Here is a 23970-nt window from a genome sequence, read left to right as displayed (position 1 = left end):
AGCTAGAGAACAATGAAACGAATCGTTTGATTCTATAAAACAATACCCCAAAAAACGATCGTGTTCTAACACACAACGGTTGCGTTCTATGCCGCGTGGAGTCGTGTGCTCAAGGGGTGTGCATTGGTCGAGAAAATGTGCTTTCCACTAAAGGCGCCATTGTCGGCACTCGCTTACAAACGCATCGCACTGTAACTGACCTCAATTAATGCGAAAAGGATTGGATAAGACACAATGGCAGGAGGACGTACTGTGACCGTGCCGCATTACTTGCAGCTGATCGAGTTGGGTGGTTCGGAGTTCACAAAACAAGAGCACGAACGGTTTCTCAATCGCATCGTACCACCCCATCGCCACATAATTACAGCGCTAGACGAACACAGAAACCTCACGACCCGGGAACGGCAACATGGGAACGTTGAAGAGAATGGAAGGAAGATGTAAAATGGAGTTAGGGAAAATGCAAGAAACATGAACACGAAACGAACCCCAACCCTCCATGCACGGTGCAGCATTCAATTCATCAGCGATCATCCCCTTTCGCTAAGATTGCTTCACTTTTCTCCCGCACCGAGAAGCTGTTATTTTTTTTTTTTTGAGGGAATGAATTAAATGATTGCGTTTCTTTATCACCTCACCGGCTGGGGGTGAGTGACAGATATCATCGCTTGGCAAAAATGTGCCCCCAAGCAGCAGGGTGCAGATGGAGGGTAATTTGTAATGAGATCATTTCGAGATACTAAATTCGGAAAACAACAAGTGTGCCCCAAACCCCAAATGTAGTGCAGCAACAGCCCATTGTGGTGTTGTCGCTCCGGGTGCTCATCATTTACTCGCCCGAGGCGGTTTTCTGACCAACATCTTCCCCCCCGAACGGTGGAATTTTATACATTTTTTGAAAAAGAGTTTCCCTACGCTTTTGTAATTGGTTTGAAGGCAACGCTAAGCAGTACCCTCCAATCATCCGCCCTGGGAAATGGTGCAACTGCTTTAATTTGATCAAGATATGCTAATCATTTAGCACAGATAAGTGTGGGTCCTTTATAGGAAAAAAAACATACCCCTCCATTAGCTGTTGGGCGCCGCTGTTCCACATTTAAAAGCAATCTTGTTTGTCATTTGGGAAGCTAGCTCGGTTGGTCTGGGTTGGAAAGATAATGAACCCTTTTGCCCAATAGATTTTGTCCACAAAACAATCGGCATTGCTTAAGTTCGGCGCGGTGCCGTAAGTTCGTAGATACCGCTCGCAGTGTGACGTTAAATTTTGTTTTTCCCCATCCCGAGCTCCAAATCGTTGTGTTTTGATTGCAAATTAATTTGTCGCAGCTTAGCTCTGTCACGAAAACGTATGCAAGAATTTGTACTGCGAAAAAAAACATTAACACTTCTTCATTAATATTCCATTATTGTCAAACACTGGCCGAGGTGTTTCCTTTTGTGTCAACCATTAGTGAGTTTATGATTAATTTTATTAGAATTATTGAAATATTTTATAGTGCGTGAACTGTGAAAACGTTCCTCAGTAACGTTTGAACAATGGAGTAGTGCAGAACACGCAATAAAAATTACTGGACAAAAATGAATCCCGGGTGGATATTTCTAGGTCTTGTTTCTCTATCCCTGGTGAGTGTTAATAGGATATAGGAAACCGCCAGATAAAACAGAAAAAAAACCCCAACCAACATTGGATTTAACGATAGAATTTGGCAGCTTACGGTTCACCAGATGGCGACGATAGTGTCAATCTAAATGCAACCAACGCGAGGCATTGGAGAATATTAAATGCCAAAATTACGACGAATAGTGCAGTTAAGGATGGAACAACCACTAAAAAAAGTGTGGTACGTATAATGCTTTAGTGTTACCCATTTCCATTAAAGTTTGATCATTGTGCTTACTACTACTGTATGTTATTCTTACAAACGATGCATAAGTCTACTACAAAGAGTCGATCCGCCAGTACAACCAAGCGTTCGGGACAGGTATTTATGAGGTCTCTATCTTTTGTAATTTAATTTAATCCAGTTTGTCCAAAAAAAATAACAGCTAGTTGCCGGTCCTAGTGCAAAAACACCAACAACTACCAAACGTTCGGGACAGGTATTTATAAAATCGTTTAGCCTTCATTATTTTACTTGAGATGGATCACCATCTTTTGCAACTTAATTTAATCTATTTTGTCCCAAAAAAACAGCTAGTTGCCGGTCCTAGTGCAAGAACATCAACAACAACCAAACGTTCCAATCAGGTATGCGTAAAACAATTAATTCTTTGTGAGTTGAAGTCTAACGAAAAACTTACTTCCAACCTCCATTTCTTCAAAAAGCAAACATCGGGTGGATCTGCAGGTAGAACATCAACGACAACGAAACGAACAAGTACAATGGTATTTATTATAAAAGTTTAAGATAACTTCAACAGTTTCTTTATCATCGTTCTGATTATTCCGTTCATTTCCGAATAGAAAATTGCCAGCGGTCCTAATGGTAAATCTTCGACGACAACTGCCAAATCTAAGCAGGTATGAAAATAAATCACAACTTCAACTTCAATACTACTAATTACTCTTTTCTTTTTCAGCCACCAACTGTAAGTTCTTTATTTGTCTCAAGATCACAGAACATGTATGCTAAAACATTAATTACTAACTATTGATCTTACAGCTACCTCCAGTAAAAGCTGCACCAGGATACACGGTGAGCTTTTTTAATATAGCGTTCTATTTTGCTTGGCTTCGTCATATGTTGCATTGCTTTTTGAACGTAACATGTTTTTGCTAACTCTTTCCCGAATTCTCAGACCTCTATGACGACAACAAGGGCACGTGGTGTTCCAGAGGTATGTAACGTTGTGGAGCGAGTTGCATCCGAAAGCTTTCGTTGACAGTGTTTTATATTTTGTAGAAAATTAAACAAGGAGTTACGGTAAGTAAATGATCTAGGGTTTTCTCTACACACGTTTATTAACGATCGCATCTTAGACACGCCGTGGATCCTCAACCGCGCGTCCTGCAATACGGACCACTGAACCGGTTCTGCCTCGTATAGTATGAGACAAATTTCATCGTATGTACAAACTAGTCCTGCTTAAAACAAAATCTATATGCAAATTTTCAGAAATCCCCTGTCATACCTTATTCGCTATCAAACTACGCATTCTTCGGGATGCAATTATTTTCCCCGTTCGGTATGCCTAGTGCGAAATCAGAGCGTGAACCAAACAGTACAACGGTCTCTAGCAACATAACGACCACTGTGGAACCTGTAACATCTACCACTATTGAGAGTGTACTGACGACGGTATCGCCGGTAATATCAACGACTACTGACATTGTGCTGACGACGGTATCGACGGTGGGCAACACGACCGCCAAGAATGGTACCGTGGAGTACGAAGAAACTGAGGAAGAATTAACAAGTCCTCCAGAATATGACTATCACAGCGAAAGCAACGCAACTACACCAGCGGTAATAGTGCCCGTCAAAGAGGTAACGGTCAATGTAACTTCGACCGTTGGTCCGAACATGATTCGGAAGCGTCGCAAAAAAGTCACCTCGACGATCACGCCAAATCCGGACGTGGTGCGCATACGGCTCCGAAGAAAGAAAACCACCATCGGTCCTATCACAACAACGACGAAGATCATGAACTGATCAGTTGTACCGATGGAAACGCTTCGGAAATTACGTTTCTTTTTTGTCCCAAAGCACACGATAATAAAATTAACCATGCAAATGAGTGGCAGCTAGTGATCGTTACATTTCGTGCGTGTAGATGTAAGGTAGCGCAAAATAATGCATAAACTTTGCAACGTGAGGGACAGACAAACCAAATGTCTGTTAATTAATGATGAGTTTTAAAATTAAATGATTATGGTCATGGTCCATTAAGGACTATGGTGGCTAAAAATTCTCATAGATGGCGCTGTCAAACAGTTGGTCGTGCTGATTTGACAGCTGGGACAACTAAACGTCGAACGACACATAGTAACGCCGTAACACAGTAGTAGTTGCACAACCTGACACATGTAAACGAGCTGGGTTCCGGGGTTTTAACACCATTTCTGGCACGATTCACATGTACATAAATGAGGTTTTGCTTGTGTCATTCAAGTAATTTGCAGGAGCAAACCATTTCAAACGTCTTTTCCCGTCGTTCCCCAAGTGTTACCTATGATATTATACCCTCGCAAGGACTATTCCAGTGGTGCAAGAATGGAGTCATGATTAGCGTTGATTAGTTTCGATTATGAACGAGACGAGCCCAGAACAACCGTCCTAAATACCTCAAACACAAGCCGGTCCCGGATTGCGATCGACTGCAGATCGATAAACGGCGTTACGTAACTGGTGTCCCACTATCAACAGAAGCCATCGTGCGGAGCCATCCAAAAAGGCTTGGAGACCCAGCAATATCCCAGCACGCCATTCGATGCGCCCGTCTGTTATGCAACAGTTGTCACCATCCGAAAACCTGCCGATCGGTGGTAAATGACAGACATTTTTCTAGACAAACTTGCCGCAACCGGCAAGTGTGTACTGCCGATGCCCTACCTACCCCGGGTTGGATGATGTAACACACACGCCGGTCTGTGACCGACCAGGGCGCAGGCATCTTCTCGCCATAGTCTATCGATAAAAGGCGTAAGCTCGGCGGTACCATTATTGCAGCGCTCGCGTACTAACCCGGTGCTGTCGCGAAAGTGTTGTCACCCTAAATCGGTCACATTCCTGACCGAGTGACTCGCCGTTTTTTTTTTTTTTTTTGCAAAACTACCAACGTCACTGTATTGCGTTTAGTGAAAGTCGTCACCGTAAGGATCGGTTGGTTGGGAAATCTGCTAATGGACTGTTTTACCGACACTCCGGCGGCACTCCGGATCGGTAATTAGACAAAACTTCGGCCAAAAACGGTAATTGCTGCACGTAAGAGTGGCAACCGATCAGTGGCAACGGATGCGTACCGCAGCAGAGGCTGCACTCAAACGCTCAAACGAGCGCCACTCAACAGGTGGTAGAAGGTGAAGAAAAAAAATACCAAACCCGACCCACCCGTTGTCGGCGACCGGCGGGTCTCGTCGGAGGCTTGGCCGTTTATACGAAAATACGCACCGCACGTCCATATAATAACTGCGCTCACATCGCCCAGTTTACGTATCGACGAGACGCGTGCATAATGCAAGCGCATGTGAAGCTTTGGATCGGTTGCCACCAATTGCAATGGCAATTTCATAATCGTCCCCAAGCTTTACGGCCATTTTAGGCGATCCCATACCAGCCGACCTGTAGAGCAAGTGGTCTCCACGCTGCCACGCATCCTAAACACGTCTGCGTGCACGTCAAACTCGATCACATTCCCGTGGCACTCCCAAGCACGGCCAGGTAGAGAAGAAACGCGGATTGTGATCGAAAACAGTGAGAAAACAAAGCGCACAGAAATTAATCACAAATGACCATAAACGTCAAAAACGTACAGGGCACTTTGCGGCCCAAACGCGGTCAAGAAATTGAACTCCACCGTGTCGTTCTATCTCACTCGAGTGTGCGCGCGCGCGCTTTTTCTCTGCCTCCTCGACTGAATTACGGGCCATTTGCTAGATCTTGCCATTTCTCTAATTTTGCACACCCACCCCGAAACCTCGCTGAACCGAGAAAGACCCAAAGCCGTGCGCACAAACGTGGCGTGGAGGGTGGCCAGATTGAGGTGTGCCCGAACACTATCAAACGATTAGCGTCCGACACTAATCCATACGTTTCACCGCTTTTAATTACACGTGAGATAATGTGTGCACCAGCACCGTGTGTCGCACTTTCTTTCCAGGGTGCGTTTCATTTCATTTTCCATCCCACCCCGAAAGCCCACGGATGCTTTATGGGCTGGGAAGGGAAGCTGTACTTTAGCAGTTTCGCTGTCCTTAGTTGTGACGCGTAACTGACGTGACGATATTTTACACCGGTACATGCACTCCGCCGGTGGTTTTTTTTGTGGGTCGATTCGTCCAATTATTTGCGTCTTTTTTCGCAAACAGCCGTTCTCCCGTTTGGGCGTTAGTCCGGGCGGGTAATGGTTCCCGCCGCCGAGTATGGGGCAGCGTTACGCAATCTAACCGCCGCTTAGCGTGGATTACCACAGAGGTTCGGTAATTATACATTTTTCGGGAACATTTGCGCATTACTGTTCAAGCTGGCTATCAATCAGTTGCGAGATCTGGAACGAACCCGCGGCCAATTGCGAACTGTAATAGCAATCGTAATGAGGTAGTAGATTTCGCCACTGTTAGAACACACTGCACGTCCTCTGGCGGCAAATTTTGATGCATATTGTTTAAAGGCACATTCCATCGCGTGATCGCTTATGATGGGTGTTGTTTTTTGGTGAGATTCTCGGCGAGAAAAATTAATCCATCAGCAAGACAAGGTGTGAAGTATGTCGGGAGAAGCGTTTAGTTGGAATTTTGCTATTCCGTTAGCTAACGCCGAACACTGAAATTGAACCTATTATTATGAGGTAGTATTTAAATACCATGCCTTCACGAACATCTGGCTGTGCAACCCCTGCAGCACAATAGGTGCGTTGGAATAGACGAGCAGACTTGCATGAAATGCACCAGGCATTGCGTTTACAAAGTACAAAACGGGGCTTTTAAGTGCGATATGAATCGAATCTGCGTTTATCGAACAAATGATAAATCAATTCTGGAGCATGGGATAAATGTACCGGTTTTAAGCAGAAAACACAACCACACGCAGTGCACAATCGTAGTCCGGCCCATTGTAATCGGAGACCAAACCCTAACATCATACCCGATGTATCCGATCCGAAATCTGGATCAACTTCCAATAGCGATCGGTTCGTCCTCTAACGGCATTACGCCAAGATTCGTTACGCACGTCAGCCCAACAGTACTGTTACTCCACGTCGTCCAGTGTTTTCCGCCTCTCAGCAACAAATCAACCACATTAGGAGCGCGACGAGAGACCGGCAACAACAACAAAAAACCCCACAGCCAAATATTCAATCATGGCATTAAACCTTAAAAAAAATATTTCCCCCTTTTTGGTTATTGCGGCGATCGCTTCCAAACCAAAGCTTCTTCTTTCGCCCCACAATTTCATTTATTGCGTACGTAAATGGAGACAGTTCGCAACTCGCAAGACGACGAACTTACCGTGCTTCCAGTTCGGTGAATCGTTTCTGGTTTTCCGGTCTGTTGATCAGCACCTGCAGCTGATCGTGCAGGGCCTGGGCGGTTAGCTCCGAGTCGCACCGGTACGCATGAACGTGCAGCGGACATTTGGTGGCCGGATTGTACAGCAGCAGCGTACAGGCGACAATGTCTTCCGTCTGCACCGTGCAGGTGATCGCTCCATGGGGTATAAAGTGTTTTGCCGAACCCTGGCGTGGAAAGACAATGGTTAAGCATGGGTGGAACGCCGTTTGCGGATCGCCATCCGTCCATCCCACCTACCTGTACAATCTTCAAGCCTTTGTGTGAAACCTGCAGCGTTACCTTCAGCGGTTCCTGTTCCTTTGATTTCTCCACCATGCGCGGTATCATCGGCAGCAGGCTGCGGGTACCTCTCAGTGCTTTCGCTTCCTGGGCACCGAGAAACCAAACGTAGTAGGACGCTTTCTGCACATCCTTGCGCAATCGGAGCGCCATCCTGTCACGGTGCGGTTAGGTGAGGTGGTCTAGCTAGTCGTGGTGTGGTGACGAGACGCGTAGCGAGAGGGTTTGCTTTACATTATCTGGGCACTATCTGTCCAAAAAGGAAAAGGAAAAGAATGGGAAGAAAGAAACACAGTCACGTAATTAGTTTCTGTAACGCGAGTAATCTTTTTTTTGTCTTTAAGAGTAAAGCAGGAAATATGGTACGAAAAAAAGCTTAATTATTTCTCTAAAACAAGCAACAAAAAAGTAGTCCACTTTCTGTTTCTAGACCAAATTAGTTTCAACGGGGGTTGTTTTCTTCGCAGCTATCGAAGTCATCCTAATTTGTAAGGTGCGTTGGTTAACTGTGTCAGTATGCCTTATTCTATCAGCCATTAGCCTCTTGTTTGCCGTATCTGGAACAGTTTGATGAGCAACATTGAAGCAATTAAGATATGTAGAACGCAGCAGTGGTTTTGCTTCGGTTTTTGGTTCGTCACTCGAATGGCAACACAATGTCGCTGTGATGTCACAGTTACTAATTACTAGAATTCTTTCGTGGCTTTTTGCAGGAATTTAATGAGCGAATGAAAGGCATTTGCGTACCCCTGCAAAACCAAATCCAATGTTTCTTCGGTTTTCCAATGATAAGAGAGATAAGATTATAGTAGTTTTGAAGCAGAATTGCTAGAAATTCGCTTATTCGGTCCATCACACGAATGATTCACTCAACGAATAAATAGCAGACTAATCATCGACATAGCACTTAGCGTGTTTATACTTAGCAATTGAATTCTTCTGTAATATATCGTATGCCGACATTTGTTTGTTTACGGTCACATAAAAGCAGTTTTATTTCCACTTATCCTAATTGTGAGATAACGGCAGCAGCTACATAAGCAGCTTTGGAGGGATAATTAATGTTTATTAAACAAAATCAACCCATAACTATCTCCGGATCTTCCGATCAGATAGTTGCGCATGAACTCCAGATGATACTCATCTGCGCACCCTAAAAACCTTCAACTACATCGCATAATGAGACCACAATCGGTTTCAATCTTAGTTGGTTAGCTTAGTGGCGCTACTGAATGCATACAGTTGCACCCTTGCACTCACATCTCAATCGTACACCCGATCACACCGGCGACCGGCGAAAACAATTAGGAAACCAGGTCCAGGTCACGCACCGAATCACCTCTCGTCACGGTTCCGGCAATTGTTTCCCGATCGTACCGACCGGGCCGAAGAGGGGCCGCACCCTGCCGTAAGTGCTTACAGGCCTAAGCGTCACTGTCTAATTTGTCGTTTGGCGAATTAAAACACTCCTTCGAGGCATTTAGGGAGGGGGGGGGTGGAAATACCCTTAATTCGCCATCTCGGTTTGAAAGAATGTGAAGCAATAAAGTAAAAAAAATACAAGACTGTGACCTTTATTAACCAGCACCAGTACGGTGGCGAATTGTTCTCGCAGCGAACCGTGCCCATCGTGGAGTTCTTGTGCTTCCCGGACAGCCTCGAGCTACCGCGCGACACGATGTATGAAAGGTAATTTCCGCTACGCTCACACCATGGGAGCACTTTGCTCCACAATGCGAAGAATTCGTTCCCAACCGTGAACGATTCTTGTCGCTCAAATGTTCCGTATACTATTGTATCATTCCAGCGCGCTGCTTCTAAATACCCACACCGCGACATTAGGAACATGCAGAGTTCTGCACAATAAACGGCTAGTGTGGTTGTTGGGTAGTTAGAAAAAAAGGGCGAACAGCTCCACACCATTTGGTTGCAGCATCACCGTACGCGATGCCCCTTTGCGTTGCCTTGAGTTTTGATCTTGATTTTTTAGTCTCCTTCCCTCTAATGATCTCTTCCATCTATTCCCCATCCATGGCATCCAAACGCGGTGAAGTTCCGCTTGTGGGGCGCTTATTTCTTCGGCTGTGCACTTAATTACAGATATCAATCTGCAAAAATGCTCGGGATCACCGCGAAAGCCGCCGCACCATTCCCGCAACTATACGCCTTACGCTGGCGGGCAACAATCTAGCCACATAAATCTCATGCTCCTTCAGTCCATTCGAGTGCAGCCGCATCTCTTGTTTTTTTTTTTTGTTTTGTTTTGTGACCACTGCCAAGATGCATAGATTTTCTTTATTGTTACGTTGCCTTATCTCCCACTGCATCGTATTAGAGCGAAGCAATCAGCAAGGAAACGGACTCCCGGAACGTGCGACTCCCTCGCTTAACATGTGCACACGAGGAGGTGGATCACGCGGCCAACTCTGGGTGGCAGGGAAATGAATGTTGGGGAAAAATTATTGAAATATCTCATGATCACCCGTCTATTAGCGGCTGGTGGGCAATAATAGCCCACACATACACACACGCAGACGTAGAAGCTCCGCCATGACAGCCAAAGGTATGCAAAGCATGAGACAACGACAGTGAACCGAAGCGGAGGTGGATGGGTGGGCGCTTAACTGTGGGGCCAAACGTATGCTGCAATCGCCGTGCATATGTCTGTCCATGTGCACACGCGAGGCGCATTGTTCGTCAATCTACACATTTTCCCCGTGTAACGAACATTATTAAATACAGAAAAAAAAATCCGTTCCGATCAAACGAATGCCTCACTAAGGGTTATGATTGAAAATCTGAAAAACTATCATATGGTGCGAGTGAAGGTAAAACGTTAATGTATGTTTTTTTTCCTCCCCGTCGTTGTTGATCTTTCAAAAACTCCTTCATGCCGTTTCCAGCTTCACACTTCACTTGGTTAGTTATTATTTTCGTGGTTCGTGTACCGTGAAGGCCGTGGGAGCCTAAAATTCAACACCAATCGAATCGAATTTTGTGTCTCAAAATTCTCCTTCTGGGTCTGTCTGGTACGAGGCCGATCAACGATCAATATACATAGCTATGGACCGTTGCAGCCGAGAAGCGGTGCAGACAATACATTATTTTATGTAAGTATTACCTTTAACGTTCTTGAGGCGTTCCCTGCTTGAAATATGCCTTACGAGGGACATGATCGAATTAGCATCGATGTTTATGTACATTAAATAATCTGAAGTAGCAGACCTTAACTTCAATTCGTGAGCAGCACAAATTTGATATTCGATTTGGACATTGGTTACCAACATAGATGTTTGGAAGATCCATAAATCAAATCGCTTGCTAAAATAAAACTCAACTTCACCAATCTCTCTTTAAGGAGTTTCAAATATTTCCACATCGTATATCAACCCCTTCATCCCCTAAACAGCATTTCCCTCCAAATCCAATTTTGAGTACCGCGAAACATCTTCCAAATTGCCAGATTAATGCACTTTAATAACATAACACAACGGCAGCCTTCGGATTGTTTCGCGAAAGGGTCCCAAGAATGCCCTCCCGTCTGCCTACCCTCCTTTGCCATCGGCACCCCATCGGGGGGTTTTCTCAAAAAGCGATTAAAACAACGCTCTCAAACCATGCCATCTACCCATTTACGGTTCATTTACCAACCAGCGATCGGCACTCAAACCCAGGGACGCATTTCGCCTTGTCTCTCGAAGAGGGGTTCCTCCAACCCCACCGTACGGCTCCATTCCCCAAGGTCTGCGTTCGCATTCTGTACGAAATCTCGCGCGCGCATGTTTCGAGATCTACTCCAATCATCCGAGCAAATTGCATACCGGCCAAACGTGGCAAACGTGTATTCTGCGCCGGTGGAATTCCGAAACCGACCAAAACAAAAACCCCTTCTGGCAATGAAATTATGTGCTCCCTTTCGCTACCACACCGCCAGCGTGTGGCAGGGCAAGGGAGCGCGAAGGGTGAAAAAGAAGTTGCATGTGAGACACAGCGCTAGTCTCTTTCGCTGCCTTGGCAAACTTCTGGCTGCACGGTGGTATAGCATTGTATTTTGCCACATTTGTGCTACCAATAGAAAATGCTCCACAACTGGAGTTTTGCGTTCCTGTATTTTTCTGTGTTTTTTCTTGCTGTGGGATTGTAGTAGTGATGGTGGTGCTAGTATCGTTTTATACCACACCAAAACCACCATCACGTCATCGTGTGGCTGCATGATTGTAATGATGGCGATCATGATGGCGCTGGCCGTTCTCACGATTTCGAACACTTTTCGCGCGGGTGAACCTTGGCAAGAATGAGATAGCATTATCTGCGGGCGGCTCGTTCCGTGTGTCAAAGAAAAGTATTTCTAACAAACACCCGTACACAGAAACAACCCCAAACAGCACCGCCACCGGGAACAAGAAGCGTAGACAATCCATAAAGGCCACCACCGGTACGGGCGCCTCTTACAAAAGAGCTGCAACAGCAAGCAAGCGACGAACTCGATCGAACTTTTTTCCAACCAAATCATGCGTTGGCTGGTGAAACACATCGAATCAATTCGTGCCATCCACCTTCCATGCCTCCCGTATATCCGCAGCCGAAGCCGAGCGCCGTGTCACGTGAAGGCAATTTCAATAATCACACAAAACCCTTTAATGGATGCTCACGGGATGGAAATCACGCGCGCACGGAAGCTTCCGGACGGTTGGCAATCGGAAACGTCATTATCAAAGCGGTGTAACTTTGTATCGTACAGCCATATTATTACAGCTTACAAATAGAGGAATAAAAAAAAACGATCAACGAACTCGTTTTTTGATGATCGCTTTACGGTGCAAACGTCGCACAAAAGGCCACCGTGAGCACGACACGTGATAGAGACATTACGTACGTACGGTCACTTATCGGAAGTGTGCTAATTGTTGTTCCAAACAACGGGTGTTACACTACATACAAAAAAAAACAATACTTGCCTCGTTGATGGTCACAATCGCAAACAAAAACCGGGCCCGAAAATCGTGCGCCCGTGGTACGTGAGAATATTTGTTTGGATAAATGTTAGCGGGTCGTAGCGGGTTGGTTTCTCGGATTGATTGGGCTTTGTTTTAGCGCGTTTTTTTGCTTAGGTTTGTTTTTAAGAGGTTAACTTCAGATAAGACATGGTTTGTGGAGAGCATTTAGTAGGTTCGGTCTAATATGCGTTAACTTTTTTTTGTGGAAACACTGCCCTTCTGAGCTTGTATCTGATCTCCATTGATTTGTCCAACTCGCTCATATTATACGATAATATGTGACTTAATTGCTCTGGCTTTTATTTTTCTTTGCAATCTGAATTTTGAGATCTTGCCACCTAAGCGCATAACTGACTTCTCTGCTTCTGCCATCAATCAAGCCATCAATAAGTAGCTTTCAGCGTTTTCTTATAATTTGATAGACTTCACAAGCATCACACGATCTTCCCACCACGCCATCCATCATTGACATCCAATGTGTTGTATTTGTCTTTTCTAGGAGATCCAACATGCTTGGATAATTTATAAGAAAATGTCAACAAAGGCCTTGCAATATCACCTACTTCACGTGTCTAAAACCTCGTATAGAGTGTTTAGTCCGTAGCTTCAGAATTGTTTCTACCCCTGGTGCGGTAGGGGACAGTGGCGGATCAAACGGTAGGCGGAGTAGGCGGTCGCCTAGGGCCTCGCCGTGTTGGGGGCCCCAAAAAATTTGTGCCGATTGTACGATTATTGAAAATTTAACAGCAGAGTTAATTTATAGCAAAAAGATTAATTTAAAAGGTAAACAATTGATCAAAAATATCTTCCTTGATTATATAAAACATTTGTTTCTATGTGATAAATAAAATGCAGAGAAGAATATCGACTTTGTGACTTTAAAGTATAAACGAAATTGCACCAGGATTTCCGAATGTATAGTACCAGGAGAGCATCCACTGAAGAGGTAGCTCCTGGTACTGCGCCGTACGGTATGCAATGTTTATACACTACATTTGCAACCAACTTGCAATGCAATGCGCCGTAAGGTATGCAATGTTTAAACACTAACTTTCCATACAAACCAGCTGTTTTGAGATTTCCGATACCAGGAGAGCATGTCTCTCAAGAGGTGACCCTCAGACACTCAGGCACTCAGTCACTCATGAGTACCAGTCACTCATGAGTGCCGGTCACTCATGAGTGCCGGTAACTCATGAGTGCCGGTAACTCATGAGTGCCGGTAACTCATGAGTGCCGGTAACTCATGAGTGCCGGTAACTCATGAGTGCCGGTCACTCATGAGCGCCGGTCACTCATGAGTGCCGGTAACTCATGAGTGCCGGTCACTCATGAGTGACTGAGTGCCTGAGTGTCTGAGTGTCACCTCTTGAGAGACATGCTCTCCTGGTATCGGAAATCTCAAAACAGCTGGTTTGTATGGAAAGTTAGTGTTTAAACATTACATACCTTACGGCGCATTCCTTAGCGCATACAAATGTTTATATATAGACTAGCTTACTAGGCCCGTTCACAGGGCTACGCAACAGAACTCCGAGGTGTACGCAAGGGAGCTTTGTTTCCGAGACTTTGCTGATGTTGTTAAATCATGTTTGAAGTATACCTCCCTAACACCGATAATGCCGTAGCAAAATTATGGGGCCCCCTTCAAAAATTCCGCCCTGGGCCTCCAAGGGGATTGATCCTCAACTGGTAGGGGATGAAAGAGTTCAATGAAAATCTCAGACTCGCACATGAGAGCGGAGCAGTAGTTTGATTAGCACTGTCTAATTAGTACCACGTTGTACTAGAATTGATTCCGAGACAGAGTATGTTGGTAAAACTTAAAGAAACTTGGAAATTTTGGATGATTTTTATGAAGTTAGAAAATTTTCAAAGAGTTGGACCTTTTCGAAGATCAGATAAAAAACGATTGATTGATATGGTTAGAAATATTGACCCAAATTCCAACCGCTTACCAGGCTTTTATTATTAGCCTCTGTTGTTCAAAGTGTATAAAACAAAAAACGTTTCTTTAGCACAAGAAAACAATCAAATCAATTCTAAACGCCCCAAACAACGATCGTGCCAATCAATGTTTTTCCAACCGCTTCGAAAGTCATCGTTCACCCGAATGGATATGGAATCCTTGAGCTCCAAACACGAACGACCCCCAGCGCCATCGTGCTGCGGTGTGAAAATTTCATCCCACCTCGCACCCACGCTGCTCGTCTTCCCCTTGTCCCGTGTTCGTTCCTCGCACACCAACAGTGCCGGCATCGGATGTGAGTGTCGGATCGGAAGAAAATCTCATTAACCAACCGCGAAATAAATAAAACCTAATCAAATCCGCATCCGCACCTGGTGGTGGCTCCCCCTCGTCGTTCCCTGGGAAGGGAGTGGTGGTGGGCCCGAATTGGAAGCAGCAAAAGCTTAAGAAAAACAAACAAACCCTCCGATCCCGTGCTGTGGTTGTGTTTTAATTTTTCAATCAACAAACCAAATAGGTTACTCGTCCAAGTGTGCATTCGTTGTGGACCGAAGAAACAAACAAACAAAAAAAAAAACCGACCGGGACGAGCTTTATGTTTGATTGGGTCAACGATTCGAAGATGCCTCTGTTTCTCGTCCCGCTTTTATACCCGCTTCTAACATTACAATGTTACAGTGGGGAGGGCCGGCGAAACATCCACCAGAACCAACTTGAAACTTCCGTTAGCGGTTAGTGTGCGGTGGAAATTGGGGCTTTCCCAAAGTGGAAACAAACAAATCTCACAAAACCCCCGTCGGACGGCAGCGCGGCGAACGCGCAAAAGTTCGGGGTTGGGAGTTACCGAGGGGGTCGTTTGTAAGTGTGGGAAGGAAAGTAGCAGTTGCTGTGTGAAACGGGCGACACACATTCCATTCCTGCACATCGGTGCTTTATGACAACTGTGCCGAGGTGTGGTAAAATGCTGCAGCTGATGACCAGCGCGGTTCGATCCGACGAGATCCGTTCGATCGCACGATAAGCTGTAAGGCAAGCCGTAATTAGCAATCTCGTATGTCCGGTGACCTTTAAGGGTGCTTGTCGGATTGGCGGATGGTTCGGTGCCTCAGCACGATCCGCGCAGAAACACGGCGAAGCGTTTCGAAGGTTCACCTCAGTAAAATACGATTGAGTAAACGCCTCGGCGCATCGATCGGTCGCTGATGATGGTGATGACACTCGTCGTCGAGCGCTTAACACTCCACACGCGTTCCATTCGAGGTTAGATGGGCCAATCGGGGTCAATCGTGGCGCAGCGACCTACCCGCGAGAGACTCGGCGAGCAGACCACAAGCAAAACCGAAAAATCAAGAAAAAAACGAAAGTACAAGTTAAGTCCGAAGATGACACCATCTCCCACTCGGCCGGTGAGGTCTTGCAACAGACGCGTAAGGTCCGCCGGTAACCGGTGAGCGTTTCGTGAAGCATGAAAACCATCTCGCACAGTGCTCAACCACCGAAACCTCCTACTTGAGCGCGATCCAAAATGCGATCTACAAACGGCCGGATTCTGAGCCCTCTTGGGCAATGGATCCGGCTCGAGATGCACACTTTGCTGGGGCAACGAAACGAAACCTGTCAGTCTCAGGTTTGCGCGTGTGTGTGTGTGTACCCGCTGTGTGCAAGTGCAAGTGAAGATCCAATTTGAGGAAATGATAATGATGATGATGGTGACGTTGATGGGTTGGCCCCTCTCATAGGTGTGTCTGCGCAGTGCGTTCCCGTTCGTCCCCGATCTCCTTCCCGCCCTTATAAGGGCTGCACCGGTTGGTTGTGGTAGGCCGATTCTTTGCTTTGCCTTGCTCCCGGAGTTTTCCATAACCGGGCAGTAAGGGTTGGGAAAACGTGGCACCGTATCGGAGAATGAAAGTTGACGGTGGTACGAACGAAATCAGGTGAAGCGAACATCCAGCCAGTTCCACTCCAGAGAGCAAAACCCCAAGCCAGAAAGAAGGGTGCGCGCTTGGAGCAAAAGAGTCAACCGGCAGGAGAAAGTCCCACCCGGGCAAACCGATCATGGGCAGAGGGTGAAGGTGGCAGAGCGTGAGGTGAAACCGGGAATGAAGGCCAGAAGCAGAAGCGTCGCCGTTGGCTTTCTTCCGCCACCAGCCTTTGTACCAATATCCGCAACGTTCCAAAACTTTCATCGACTCTCACTCCCGCGGCTACTCAACTGTACGAGTGATCGAGTGATCGAGTGTTTTATTGACCGGAACCTGCGAGAAACCGCCCAACCACCAACCACCCCTCCCCCCCGCCCATTTTCTTTCTCATGCTGGTCCAGCAGCTGGCTTCTTTGATATCTTGTTTCTCCCCGTCCGCAGCGACACCGGACCTGAATGTCACATTGAAATTGTGTCGTCGTTTCTACGCCGACAGCGACAAGATAGCGCACACAGCCCATCAAGCCATCATCATTATCATTGTGACATTGGAATTCCGTGGCGAATGAATGTCAGCAGCAGCCCGTGGAGGCTACACGCGGGCCCCAATGTCGATCCCGCGGGGCCCGGACACGAGCCGGACCGATCCGTATGCATATTTTATTCCACACACGGGCCACTCTTTCGCAGGACGGTTTTGGCGCTGATCGTTCCACCCTGATCGTACCGCTAATGGTCGTTTTTCTTCACCGTCAACCATGACCTTTTCGGGGCGCAAATTATTCATCGGTTAATGCGTACGGGGAGCAACGTTAACACATTAAGGAAGTGGGGGAAAAGGAAGTTAACAAACAGCAACAAAACATATCATAATTTATACCTATTCCAGTGGATTCAACTTCAATACCAGGCCATCTTTTTTTAAGTCATTTTTAGTACTCGTTGTCTTTACTTTTCTTGTGTTTTGCAGCGTGTCGTTGCACCAAGTCGAATCCGCTCGAAAGCAAATCAAAGCGTTCGTGCCCGGAGGTTCCTGTCGATCGGTGGTGACTAATTACAAATTATGTCGACCCCGGCACACAAGAAAAAGGGCGTGAAGGTCCAGACATTCGGGTGCTTTCGCTCGTCCAGCAACAAGGGATTTGCGGTTTGCGGGCTGCGGATTGAACACGAGCTGAAAGAAACGAACCTTGCTGAAGGTGCAAAACACAGCTACAACACAGGCAAAAAAAACTCTGTTGTTTCGCGAATAAAAACGCAACAACCCGACCCGATACCTGTCGGGCTGTTTGGACAAGTTGTACTTGTCGAACCAGTACTTCCAGATTCCGCATGCGTTTTTGTTGCTGTACGGTGGTGGCGCGCTGGTGGTTTGGCAACCAGGACCCCCTCCTTAGCCCCTCGCCCGAACGGCCTTTTGTGTTCGCGATGAAAGTGGATGCCCGTGTGTTGTATGTTGTATTTTCCGATTTGAGCACATTTTTTGTTCCTCCGTCCGATCGTCAATAGCCGCACCGAATCGTCCGGTACGGTGTTTCGTTCAATCAACTAACGACACCGGGATCACTTCCTTCCCGGGGCATCATGCTGGACATGCGCGTGCCACAAACAAAAGGCACTCAATGTAGGAAACAAGCTGAACCCGGGTCGGAAGGATGGTCAACCAGCCGGCCAGGCTTTGGTTTCGGACGTTCGAACGTTTTTCGTCCGGTTATGGAAACTCGCACTCCGGCAAAGAAAGCAAACGTGAAGCTAGGCCAACCACCGCACCGTCCCGCTCCCGGTCTTCGGGCCGGGTCCAACCGGAAAAACTTTGGCATGTTGGCGGAAACCCACCCAGGGAAGGTAAAGCGAAAGCGAAAAACCAAGCGAAACATACCCAAAAACAACTCCCTGCTGCAGCTGGTTGATGTTGGCAGAAGGAAAGAAAACCACACACACACACACACACACAAATGGAAAAATGATACGGAATACGAAAAGATTGTATCGAAAGTGAAAAAAAAGAGAAACGATGCGAGTAAAAGTAATCGAAGTTGGGAAGTACGAGTGAAACAAGCACTGCACCATCGCCAGGAACGAATGATCGCGTGGATGACAGTGCCCCCTCACGGTTGTTCGGTCAAGCGGAATGGTGGGTCACACATAAACACACGCCTGGTCGGCCGGTAGCATGTTCAGCCCGATGTGCCATAAATGAGTGAACCGTAGTGCAATGGTGGAAACAGCCCCCCCAGCTAAGCCCAATCCTCATAAACCATAAAGCAATAATAGCGCAATCTTCTGCTGCTGTATTGCGAAAAAGCAAAAAGAGGGAAAACGGTAAACCGACCTTTCGGTGTAAGGAAAAACAACGTAAAACACACAAACTTCCCTCAAATTGGTAGCTCGCATCGTGGCACATAGCCGTGGCAGGTCGTTACAACTCAACCCGGTGCGGAAAGTGTGACCTAAGGGGAAAGAAATTCACATTCACCTAGCCAGTAAAAGCGCAAAGAAAAACTTGACTACTGTAAAAACACTCACACACACTTTACAGCACCTTATCTACCCGACGCTATGTATGTGGAGTGTATTGTTGAGCCCATTTTCCCATTTATTTCCCAGGGAGAAGGAGGGAACATGCTCAAACCTTCCACCAAACGCGAACGGTTCACCTCCGTAACGAGGTGAGTTGTCGCTTTTATTGGCACACTCTAAGAGAAGCGCTTTTCTTCTACCTTCTGCGCTCTTGCGTGGTTTCCATTGCGCTACACCGTTGCCAACCTCTCTTTGGGGCTGAAGAGGGTGGAACCAATGGCACGTAGCGTAATGGGTTAATTTTATTTTATCATCTGTGAAAGAAGGCCGGAAAAATTAGGTAAATCCAGCAATAGCACCAAAGCACCGACCCCAAGCCGCCAGATGCCAGGAAAATTGGACCGGCGACAATGTCGGCCGTTTCCTGCTGGGCGAGTGGGCGAATGGGGTGTGATAGTTAATTGTAATAAAAAAGGAAATTTTTAATTTATTGCACCGTACCGGGTTTGGTGAGCGAAACAGCAATCAAAAGATAACACTGGGTAAAAAAGAGGTTCGTCACTTGACGTCACGTTGCAGTCTTTTGATGATTTTTGAAGTCGATGCATCGTTGAAGTGGGCCACTGTTCGGGAATCGCGTTGGGTGGTGATCGTGCTTAATTCACTGCCAAACCCGTGACAGGTGCAGATTTGCACCTCGAGCAAGATCCCGTCGATCGTAAAATTGAGGCCACCGGAAGGTGCCGTACTGCATTAGGTGCGGTTTCTTTGACACAAAACGATGTCTCCATAGCGACAGAGAGAGCGAGAGAGCGAGTGAGAATGGGAAAGGGATGATTAGAAAACTAGAGCGTCGAGTACCGCCTTTCCGTCCATTTTCCTATTGATTGACTTGTTGCCGGAAGTAAAACTCTTTCTACAAACATATTTCGATTTAAATGTGATTTATGACAGTCTGGAGGAGTTTTTTTTGTCATTGTTGTTGCTATTTGAATCATTTGCCAACCGGATATTATTCGTTTCGAAATTGTTGGTTCACTTCCATTAGGTGGTCGCTATTATTCTCATCACTTCCCCGAAAGGATGACGCAGATCGGCCGGAGAAATCTGTCACCAAATTCGTTCACACTTTCACGCTAAAATGCGCCACCACCATCACCAAGCATTGTGCGAAATCGGCACAACGTATCGAGCGGGTGCCCCCAAAAATTGGATGCTTTGGGGCGGGTGATCGAAATTGGCTGATCGTCATCGGACAAAGTGACAATTATTTGCTAAACAGCTTTCCACCCGGAGGTTTTTGGGAAGCAGCGTAGAATAACGTTCCTCGTTTCGTATTGTCTCGTCTTAAACTATCAAAATTTTGCGACCCCATTTTTGCGGGTGTTTGTGTAAATGCCTTAGGAACACAATACCACTCGCAGAAATCCTCTTTGTCCCGTTGTTTGTTGTTGTTCGTCATTTTTATTTTGAGATTTTTGAGGCAAAAAAGCAAAGTTACTCCAACATATGTTCCTGATCTTTCATGAAGATTTCGGCAAACAATATCTTCTGAGTGTTGTGGTGTGCATAGCGAAGAACATGTTTATTCTTTGAAGCGTTGGTTTTTTTTTTGTTAGTTCCACACAGCGAGGCACAGTATGCAAGTGCGCAAAATAAATTTTATTACCCCTTATTAGCACCTTCTTCCGCCATTTGCTTTTGAGGGTCGTAATTCGAATACCGTTGCGTGGCGCGTAGTTAAAGGCTTTTATATGCTATGCACACCCAAACAACTGCAACAAAAAACAGCTTCCTTCCAGTATGACAGGTAATCGAACTCGTGCAAGAATTGAACCTTGCCCGGCTGTAGATTACTGTTAGGGTGTGCGGATCTATGTCGATGTTGCTGCTTGCCAGCCCTTCTGCGTTAATTTACCTCACGCTCGCTAATGATGGCACAGTTGTGCGGTAATAAATGAACTCATCTGGCCTTATTCAAAACACACGTACTCCCCATACACAAGAACTTTTGATGGACTGTGGCGGTAACGCAGAAAACATTGTGCACTGCTGAAGCGAGGAAAAAGAAATAACCACATTTGGATGTGAAAAAAAAGGTTCTATTCTTCTTTAATGATCCACCAGCCGCTCATCCAGTCAAATTCCTGGCTGGTAGTTCGTTTGCCAAAACTTGATTACGCTCCACGGGGCAAGGGAGCACCTTGGACGGGGACGTGGATAGAAGAACAAAAAAAAAAAGGCAAAACATCACCATCACCACTACCATCAGTTTCAGCAAAACGGTGAGGCAACTTATGAATGATTTATAAACTTTCGTTCTTTCTTCGTCTTGGTTGAGTTGATTCGCCTTAATTGGCAACACACACACACACTCTCGAGCTCTCTGGCTTAGCTAATCCTAGCCGACCGGGGGAAACGATGAGCTTTCCTCATGGTGTTTCCTCGTCAGTGTGTTTGCCAACCGAATGCTAACGACTGAGTAAGCAACATTTGGCTAAGAACACTTTGTACAAGACTTTGTTAAACCAAGAAGAGCCGTGTACCGCATGCGTTCTGCGGTGATGATGGTCCATACACCGTGGCGTTGATGTCATAAGCGATGTGTATCCGGCATTGTCGTGGTGGCGAACAAAATAAATATGTGTACAGACACATGTTCTTCACGGCACACTGCTGGGCGTGCGCTTCTGTTCCGTGCGATTGCCTTCAAACGAAACGGGGCATTAAAAAAAAACTTTTACGTACAATTACGCCATCAATCAAATCAGCATACGCTTCGTTTGATTCCAATTCTGAATGCCGTGGGGCACGAAAACGCACGAAAACGAAACACTGTGATACAATCGTCGAGGGGAAATTAACAGCCGTGTTGGTATAACTTGTATGGAAAATCGTGTTTACGCGTTTGTTGGAAATATGTAACAACCATCCACAGCATAAGTAAGCCGAGTTCCATGCTAATAATCCGTATTCCGATTCCGTACCGTTTCCGAGCCCAACCGTGCTGTTACATAACTCCGACCGCGCAGCCCAACACATGTTCTAGGCTTAAGTTAATTGATTTTTGCTGTAACCTGTTGCTGGGTTTTATTCCTTCACCCGATTTGTCTTCCTTTTCACATCTTTCCATTCCAACCGAGCGGTTCATCCCGTTGTACGGGGCACGGGAGGGAGCACATCGATCAAGAGATCAAGCGCCACAACACAGGACCACATACACGATTAAACGTTTTGCAGCCGACCGAACCGATTGGCCACAAGGGAAGGGGCCAGCAGAAAGGGGACGTCCAAAGGCCAATTCTTTCGCTCATCATTCTCATCTTGATCCACCCGTGCCGGCCCAATCCAAAGTTCCGGGTTTTCGTATTACGTGGCTTCCCTGTGTTTCCGTTCCTCGCCTTACCGATCGTTGAAGTCTTTCGTTTCGCTTCCCGTGTTGAAGGCACCAACGGGTATGACTATCCTTCTCCAACCAGAACGCACATTCCAACCGCGTGCGGTGGTCGAATTACGACAACGGGTCGACATCACGACGTTGTGCTGTTCTTCAACAGACGAGAAAGAACAAGCCAAAGAAAGACAGGAGAATAGGTTTGAGGCGAACAAAAACGAACCAACGAAAAAAAAGGTGGAATGTGAAGAGCGACAGGAAGAATTGTGTAAGATCAATTAAAGAGCAATCTAACGATTTACCCTCACACTGCAGGGTTGTTTCTGTTTTTTTTTTTGTACATATAAAAGCGCTGGGTGACTCGTAATCACACATACACCAAAGCACCTCGCTTTTTTATTTCTCTTCTCCGCCCAAGGAAGTGTGCGGAGCGACAGAGAGTGACGAAAAAAACGAAAGAAAACTCAGCCCCGGACGACCGTTTTTCCCTACCAAACATCTTCCTCGATCGGGTCGAAATGGGGAGAAAGCACACCGTGGTTCGAAAAATGGGCCGGGTTCATGCAATAATAACAGCGGTGCGGTCACAAAACTGGGTCTTTTCTGGGTGACGACTAAACAAACGCTTTACAGTTACGAACCGTGTACGGAAAGGGGGGTTAGGCGAGGTTAAGGGCAAGACAAGTGTGCTCGGACCTGGGCTGGTGCTCACACACTGTTGGAACCGGAAAAATGCCTGCTGGATATGCGGTGCCGGGGCCATCGACATCGTTTCGGTAAGATCGGGGTTTAAGGGGTGGAAACAAAGCAGATCTTACCTACGGCTAGAAGCTGCTTAAAATTCCTTGATCGTTCGTTCTCCGGTTGCCCACTGCTGCTGTTCGTCCCGTGATCCGTCAAAGCCTCCTGCGATGCGGGGTAGCTTAAAATTCCGATCGCGACTACAGTGACGACAAGCTGCTCGCTACGGATCCCAGTCACGGCACCAAGACGGTGGGTAGAATGTCCAAGCAGTGGTGCGCTCTGTGGCACGACTTAGAAGCGGTTGGGTTTGTTGGTGATTGTGGATGCACCTTCGCGCTGCGCACGCCTTCACAAACCACTGCTGAGCGCTTATGGGGAGTGTGTAGACCAACCTTTCTTCCTTCCTGCCACGGTCTGGATTGCACCACGATCTCTCGAAACTGCACCGAACGATTAGCGCGAAAAATGATGTTAAAACATCCCACAATCAAACACCAAGCACATGCACTGCTGGAACCGTTGCGACCCGTCGTAGATTCGCACAACCAAAATAATAACAAACCCCTTGGTAGAAACAACACCGCACACACTCACAGGTATTCACAAACCCCCCGTTTTGGGGAGGCGGGCAGTTGCACAATTCTTAAAACACGAGACACACACACACACACACCCCTTTGCGTCAAAAGATGTCAACCGTTGGGGGTGGCTTAAAACCGGAATAGCGTACGGTGGTGGCCGGTGGGGTTGATAAAACCGCCCGTTTGCTGTCCCTCGCGACTTCACGATGCACTTGGCGCAATAAGCAAGCAACAGCAGAAAAATTCTGCACTATGCAAATACCACTCATAAACACGACGGAGACACACAGGGTGCACTTTACATACACTACTGGCACTGTAAACACTCCCTTA

General features: G+C 46.5%; 1 protein-coding gene across 1 annotated transcript in view; it reads right to left on the bottom strand.

Moving 5' to 3' along the window:
* LOC128297412 (uncharacterized) overlaps positions 1 to 23272 on the bottom strand; it is a 30624-nt gene extending 7352 nt beyond the window's left edge. The window contains exons 1-3 of the mRNA XM_053033043.1: positions 23131 to 23272; positions 7469 to 7756; positions 7169 to 7395 (exon numbers count right to left, since the gene is read on the bottom strand). Of these exons, the coding sequence (XP_052889003.1) occupies positions 7169 to 7395; positions 7469 to 7663 (422 nt within the window). The 5' untranslated portion in view covers positions 7664 to 7756; positions 23131 to 23272. The remainder of the gene's footprint in view (positions 1 to 7168; positions 7396 to 7468; positions 7757 to 23130) is intronic.
* Positions 23273 to 23970: the final 698 nt, after the last annotated feature.

This window comes from Anopheles moucheti, chromosome 2, assembly GCF_943734755.1.
Source record: "Anopheles moucheti chromosome 2, idAnoMoucSN_F20_07, whole genome shotgun sequence".
Classification (NCBI taxonomy): Eukaryota; Metazoa; Arthropoda; class Insecta; order Diptera; family Culicidae; genus Anopheles; species Anopheles moucheti.
The sequence above is the reverse complement of the archived record's forward strand: the minus strand, read 5'-3'. Positions and strand labels throughout refer to the sequence as shown.